The sequence below is a fragment of the Contarinia nasturtii genome, unplaced genomic scaffold (genome assembly GCF_009176525.2).
Source record: "Contarinia nasturtii isolate CC-2019 unplaced genomic scaffold, AAFC_CNas_1.1 Cnas_scaffold_1760, whole genome shotgun sequence".
NCBI classification, from domain to species: domain Eukaryota; kingdom Metazoa; phylum Arthropoda; class Insecta; order Diptera; family Cecidomyiidae; genus Contarinia; species Contarinia nasturtii.
The window spans coordinates 2,752-10,342 of NW_022199092.1; the positions used below are offsets into that span (position 1 = coordinate 2,752).

General features: G+C 35.8%; 1 protein-coding gene and 1 long non-coding RNA gene across 2 annotated transcripts; both read right to left on the reverse strand.

Moving 5' to 3' along the window:
- Nucleotides 1-268: 268 nt before the first annotated feature.
- LOC116347235 lies at nucleotides 269-2,624 on the reverse strand. Its single transcript, XR_004201664.1, has 3 exons — nucleotides 2,429-2,624; nucleotides 885-1,237; nucleotides 269-760 (listed from the first exon to the last, which is right to left on the reverse strand). It is a non-coding gene; the product is annotated as an uncharacterized LOC116347235 (long non-coding RNA).
- Nucleotides 2,625-6,489: 3,865 nt separating this feature from the next.
- LOC116347232 (40S ribosomal protein S9) lies at nucleotides 6,490-7,228 on the reverse strand. The gene has a single exon (XM_031777752.1). It carries the CDS (start codon nucleotides 7,206-7,208, stop codon nucleotides 6,621-6,623), a length of 588 nt encoding a protein of 195 aa, XP_031633612.1. The 5' UTR covers nucleotides 7,209-7,228; the 3' UTR covers nucleotides 6,490-6,620.
- Between the last annotated feature and the right edge of the window lie 363 nt (nucleotides 7,229-7,591).

A 7,591-nucleotide genomic window follows, 5' to 3' on the forward strand; every position in this document is an offset into this window, starting at 1 on the left:
CGTTCCAGGCCATTCTCCTCAGAGCATACAATAAAAATTGCTTTTGGTGCTGATGTGGCCACGTCGTATTATATTCTTCTATCTCTCTTTTCATAGATAGGAACATTGGCATGGCCTTAAACTAAGCCTGCCAGATTTTTTTTATGTCGATCCGGTCCGGATTGTCCGGGCGAGTTTCCTCTAAGTCCGGGCGTTAATTGAAATCCGAGTGATATCCAGGCGAATCCCTGCAAAAAATTTTTTTCACTCAAAACGAAAATACTGGCAACGTGAAACAAGCGAGATGTTATATTTTGACTCTCAGTTTTTATTCGTCTCATGTTTTTGACGAAAGCAAATATAATATTTATCGGTTCGAAATAAAAAGATATACATTTTCAGTGCTAAAATTATTGAAGTTATTTGTTGAAACATAGTCGAAAACAGTAAGAAATCCAGGCGAAATCCGGAGTTTTTCCGTCATACAACATGCCACACCGTTCGAGTTGGTTTGGATCGTGAATTGGCACTTTGATGACTTTTTGTTTGATAATCAGTTTCACAACACTTTCAATGTCACTTGGCAAAATTTTTTGTGCCACCTCTTCTCCGTCTGTGTTCAATTCGAACACCTTCAGTTTCAAGTACTTACTGGGTGATGTGTTTGTTAAGATGCGTTGTTGAATTGGTGACGACGTTGTTTGTGTATTGATTGACCAAATGCTTGAGGCCATTGCTGAAATCTTTGTTGTTGGGTCAATCAGACGATATTCGACAATACCTAAAAATGAAATATGTTTGTCAAATTCAACTGAATTGTGTAGTCAAAACTCGCTATTTTATAAGGGGATGAAATTGTTCAAAATATCTAAATAAATCAACTATTATTATTATTATCATATTACCTTCGACGATTGCTTTGAATTCAGGGTCGATACGTGGCAGCTCTTTGGTCCTCGTAGCTTTGTTCCTCGTGGTTTGTACGTCGACTTCGGTTTTGGTGGCTGATTGTTATACCATAGCACTTGGTTAAAGCAGAGTTGTATGCTCGTACGCCTTTTGCACCTCGAACAAGAACAGCAATGAGCCCAAAACGCAAATTGAAGTGGCTTGCAAACTCAGGTCAGTTATTTTGCTCATCAATGCTTGCTGGAATTGTGGGCGAATGCTTATCTTCAGCGCACATTTGATCGTCGTAATCTCATCCTTTGTTTCTCCTTTCGCTGGTATGGATGACTTGAAACGATTCGTCATTTTCCTATTGAAAAAAAAAAACACACACATTCGATTTAGTTTAAAAACGAATACTACTGAATGTGCGATATTAAGACATTTTCATTGATCCATATCAATATTTTTTACTAAATGATTTTTCATATTTTTGATACCTGGCTGAGACACAAAAATATCGAGATTTTTTTTATAGAAATTGACGAATGATCAACTTTTTTCGAGCGACAACAGAACAAAAATCTATCTCCTTTTTTGGTACAAACACAAAATGATGCAGCACACAAAAATGACAAAAATCTTCGGATTGATAACAATGGCAGTGATTTAGAGAAGAAAACAATTGAGTATTGTGATTCTTTTTGAGCTCAAACAAAAAGCTATTAACTGTTCCTCTTCTCTGAACAATGGAACCAATTCAAAATGGGTACCACTTCACGCAACAGAACTATGTACTGCAGAATAATTGTAAAATTCATTACTTTTTTCATAAAATGATATTTCACACGTTAAATAATTACACTGTGCGACACGACAGTGACACGTTGACATTCTTGGTCATTTTTGACCATTTTGGATACTTTTTGTGTGGTAAGTGTATTCAAACCCAATTTTATAGCAAAAACAGCATCATATTCGGTCTTTTCATGCCAAAAAACCCCAAAATACTCATTTTCAGAGCGTTTGAATGGATACCATTTTTACTTCAAAATGTGACTTCAGAGGGGAATAACCAAATCAATTTTTTTTCAAATGACCCAATTTTTTTAAAACGAATTGTGTGGCATGACTATACTTGAACCGTACTACAACGCCTGATAGGTCACCACTCTGGGATATTGCATGAATTCAAAATGTTACTAGAGTATAAACAGCCAATTTTGGTTTTCCAGAAAACTCTCTAGGAAAATTGTGGAAAAACCTGACGTGATAGAGAAAAACGGGTGATGCCATTGAAATCAGTATACTCGAATTATGTGAAAACGGTGGGTCTCGTTTCTGTCATATTTTTAAAGTTAAAAAAAGACGCACAGTGTGACTACTTAAATATATTTCATATTATAAATGGCTTATATTACGTGCTATGAAATGAATTTCACAACAAGAAGTAGAGGAATAAAGCACGTATTTCAATTTTGGATTTATCATTAAAAATAATAGTTTTATCGATGAATTACCAAATATTTTTCACTGTGATAAAATGATTAAGTTTACTAACCCTGGCGACTTGAATTCAACAATCTGTCTGAACTCCGGATCAATCGATTGATCAAGTGTTAAAAAATTCGAATCAAATAGATCAAATCAAAATAATATGAATTGTCAGCAAAATCGTGGAATAATTGGAATTTACACTAGTGTATAAATATCGTAGTGAAATGTGAGATTGATTTGTTCACTTGGTATTTACAACGCCAAACGTATTCTCGGTATGAATGAAGCGGCGTATATGACATTTCAAAAACCAATGAAATGATCCTCAAATGTCATAAGGCTCGGTTCACATCAATAATACTAATTCAATATTTAGATATTAGACAATTTTTGCTTCGAGAAGTAATGCAATGCTACGATTTAAAACAGAATTTTATGCTTTTTAAATTGAAACATATCATTTTTTTAATTACATATATGAGAAAAACTCCAATTTGCAGTCAATTCAAATTTGCCAAAAAAGTGAAGAGCAAAAAAAACGATTCTATCGTCATTTCGTACAAATTGTTGACATCGTCAGGGACCCCCCATGGATTTTTCCAGGGACCCCCTACGAAATTTTGCCATCACCCCTTCCCCCTGAATTTTTTTACGTCATCATCTATGAATTGCGTAAATAAAAAATACCCGAGCCCATCAAATGAGGATTACTTAGTTTAAAAATGGCACTAGTATTTACGCAGTTGAACATTCAAAACGTTGCAGAAATTCCTCTCTTTTTACTGTCAGTATGGACTGATGACGTAATGCAACGTTCCGAATATACAAATGTATATTAAGTTTTTAATCACACAGTACACAGATAAAATTATCTATCATTTATTTTCGTCACAAAATTGATATCAGAAATTTTGTGTTTCACACTTTGGTTTCGTTACTCGCTCTTCACCTCGTCAGAGGTTTTTTATTGATATCAGTAATTTTGTGAGGGTAATTTTCCAAATTGAAGATTCAAAACATCTACACACACATGAATTTTTATAATTTTGAAATACAAATGTCATAAATTATGGCTCATAATGGGGACGGCAAATTTTCAGTGGTGTGTGGTATACACTTTTTTTATCTTTGACTTGGGGCATAAATCGATGAGATTCTCAAAAGAAACTATCCATCGAGAAAATATCCGTTATGTGTCCGGCACAGCTGGGCACGAACAGTCGGTCGTTCGTTCGTACATTGAAAAAATATATTTTTGTGGTCGGTCGTTCGTTCGTTGAAATCATTAATGATCGGTCGGTATAGGTATAGTCTATACCAGAAGTAACCTCATTTTTTCAATGATGAAATAATAGATGAATTTCATAACATTTCGTAAAAAAAAAAATTAATATTTTGAACACTTGAGGAAGAAAATTTATATGAATTAGAAAATATTTAAAAATTTATTTATTTAAATATTTTTTTCTTTAAATTTGTCCAATTATAAATTGTTTAACAAACCTGATTTCACAATTTTGCTTCGAACATCCGGACGTCCGCACGTGTTCGGTGTTCGATCGCACATACGAACGAACACAACGAACATTTCAATTTTTACGAACGACCGACCGACCATTAATAACTTCAACGAACGAACGACCGATCACAAAAAAAGAAAAAAACGCACACGAACGACCGATCACAGTCGGACATTGATGTTCGTGCCCAGCTCTGGTGTCCGGTCAAATTCTGATTTTTGGCCGATTTGGCCACCCTAACTTGAAATTTTTAAGTCGCAATTGGCACCATTCGATAGCTTACTTTACGACCTTTCCAACAAAAATGCATATGTTCGCGGTAAGTCAAGTCTAAGTGCCACAGCGATTGTTTGAAAATATGGCAATTTTTTGCCATTTTTGCGCTATCGAAGGCCACATCTTGTAAACAAGAATTTTCTGAGATATAAGCCATGCGGCGTTTTTAAGCTTTGACTTGGGCCTAAAATCGGTGAAATTTTCAATGCATCAAGTTAGGCTAGTTTTCGAGATAATGTACGTCATGTGTCCGGCCAAACGGTAAATTTTTGGTTTTTAGCCAATTTGGCCACCCCACATTAAAATTTTAGAACCGAAAATGGCACCATTCGATAGCTCACTTCAAGACCTTTCCAACGATATGCATATGTCTGGGGTGTGTCAAGTGGATGTGCCTCGGTGACCGTAAGGACAAAAGTCAAAAAGTGACTTTTGGAGGCCGGCCACGGCGGCCAAATCGAAAAGTGCCGGAACGAAAAAGTCTTAGTTTTTTGTCTACTTTAATCACAGAAAGTTTCAAAAAGATCAGAATGGAGTACGCAAAATTGGCCACAGACAGACAGACATTTTGATTTTTCATAGAGATTCATATGAAATTTTTAAAATGCTGAATTTTTCGAACAGATTGACCGATTTCGACGTATGAGGTATCGTTGGAAAGGTATTGAGCTCTAGAATAAGAATATCGGGGGTCAATGATCTCATTTGGTGCGTATATATGGTCGTAAGTCCGAATTTTGACCTTTTTCTTAAAAGGAATATATTTTGAAGACAGGTGGACCAATTTTCAAACTTTGGTATTACTTTTCCACATACCTAGTGTGTAAGGTAAAGCATTGGAATCGGTCGAAAAATTACCACCCATCAAAAACATGTTTTCTGGGTGTTTTTGAGGCCAGGGAACACGAATGTAGCGTTTTTTCTATATCTGAATGTATGTGCGTGGTACCCTGTACGCTTTACGCTGTTAAAAATTTGTTAACACGATAACTTTCAACCAAGGAAAGTAATTCAAAATCCGACTTCACAGGATGATTGGGGGTGCCGAGGAATAGAAATCATTTGATTTTGGGGGACTTTGGTTGATAGAGTGAAGTGTCATGTCTGGTGTGATGTCCATAGAAAAAATTCAATTTTTCTTCCAAAAGTCGTACTTTATGTTACTTATGATAAATGATATTATAACATATGTCCATAAAGTTTTGGCAGTAAATTCAGGCGTTTATTGCGCCACATAAACAAAATCAAAAATATCAACCAATGCACACGGCACGTTTATCAGTACCTCGGGACTACTATCAAACTCAATTCAATGAAATACATCCATTCGCGGAGACGTACAAATTGGATTTACGAAAAAGTGTCTCAAATGGTTGTGGCGGCTAAGTTCAAAACAAATTTCGCATGTGTCTAAAGATAAACCCATCATGGACTTAGTATGAAGACAAAGATTCTAGAGAAAGCAAAAAGTACGGTCGTATTCCCTATTTAAATGCTCCAACCCTCCAAAATTGTCATCAAGTACCGAAAACCGGGTTGGTCAAGCAAAAATTCGTTTTTGGTGATTTTTATGGTTACAGCACATCAAAATTTGAACCAAAACAATAGATTTAGACCCGGTCATTAGGAATCAGCAAAATAAGTAATGCAAAAATTCAATAGGGTGTCAAAAATTGGGTATTTACTTCACCTCATAGCATTTTGCACTGAAAAATTCATCATTTTGGACAGTGAAACATTCATCGCTATGTCGAACCACGAATCAAGTGCAAGTGGTTTCTTTTGCATTGATTATGAACTACTATATAAGGCTAGAGACGTCGACAAACCGAACTTTGATAAAGGCATGTTTGTATGGTAGGATCTTCTTTGGAAGGTGTTTTAGAGCCAATATTCCAGAATTTGGTGCTGAAACGTAAGGTGAAACCTCCATTACATGCTCCATTATCAACTAATTGTTGTTGAAATCGATTCATTGAGAACTATCTGATTTAACACAAAATTTTGGTTTGCAAGCAGAAAAAACCGCAATAATGGCTCACTTCTTAAAATATGACATTTCCGTGAAAAAAGGACCATCTGTTTAACTTCCCAAAAAGACACCAAATTAATTATTTCTCGTCTGTTTTTGGATGTAAGTTATAGGCGAAGGTCCAAAATACTTGAAACAAGCAACAATTAGCGGGAATGTTCGAGAGAAAGTTGAAAGAAATCGACATATTGGTCCGCCAAAGCATGATTTTGAAGGTTCGACGCATACTGAGAAAAATCGAAGACAATGGCCCTTTAAGTGTAATTTGAATGTGCTATTGATAGCTTATAAATAAAGGTTTTAATAAACAATTTGAATCGATTTTGTTAATTTATTGTAAAACTGATTTTCTGAATACAACAAAAATAAATTGCTATGCAATAGCAAAGATGCAATCGAATCAAAGTTCATGTAAGGGGGCGTGTAATCTATTCTTCATCTTCTTCTTCACCGGCACCGCCACTGTTTTGTCCCTTCTTCATGTTCTTGCGCTTTACACGTCCTGGACGACCTTGACCGAATGGTGATTTGGTCGAGAAGTCAATGTGTTTTTGCGAATCCAAACGAACGATGAATGATGGGATGTTGACGACTTGTTTGCGAACGCGAATGTGTCTTTGACGGATCAATACACGGGCATGATGAATGGATTTGGCCAATCCAAGTTTGAAGACTTGGGTTTGGAGACGACGTTCCAAGAAATCTTCAATTTTCAAACCCAACACGTAATCGAGTTTCATGTGTTGTTCATCCAACACACCGATACGAACCAAACGACGCAACAAAGCGTTACCTTGGAACAAACGTTTCTCATCTTTCTCTTCGAGGGTCAACAATTCACGAGCAGCTTTACGGATTTTGGCCAATGTATACTTTACACGCCATACTTCACGTTTGTTTCTCAAACCATATTCACCGATGGTTTTCAATTCTTGGTCCAAACGAACCTTTTCGTATGGACGACGTGGTGTGACATAGGTCTTTGAGAAGACCGATGGAATGCGGCCGTTAACCATTTTTACTAATGTTTTTCACGACGGTGTTTCGGTGTTTACGCCAATAAAAACGAATTTGATATTGTATGTTTGTTGTCCAAATGGCGAACGTCTGAATTTACTGCCAAAACTTTATGGACATATGTTATTTGCGATACAAATAATTTCGACACACTTTTCATACAAAAATTTCAAAAAGTTTGGATTTTTGTATGGAAGCCATGCCTGTATGATATCGTAATGAGCTGAAACTTTGCACAGCTTATTTTTTTCACACAAAAATAACATTCCGAGAGTTTGAAGACATTTCAATGAATATTAGAAGTACCTCTCAAACAAAATTTTGGATTTTTTGCTCCATTGTATTGAAATTTCTTCAAACTTTCAGAATGTTATTTTTGTGT

Coding starts and splice junctions, on each gene's coding strand:
- LOC116347232 (XM_031777752.1), bottom strand. CDS start 7,208: ATGGTTAACGGCCGCATTCCATCGGTCTTCTCAAAGACCTATGTCACA.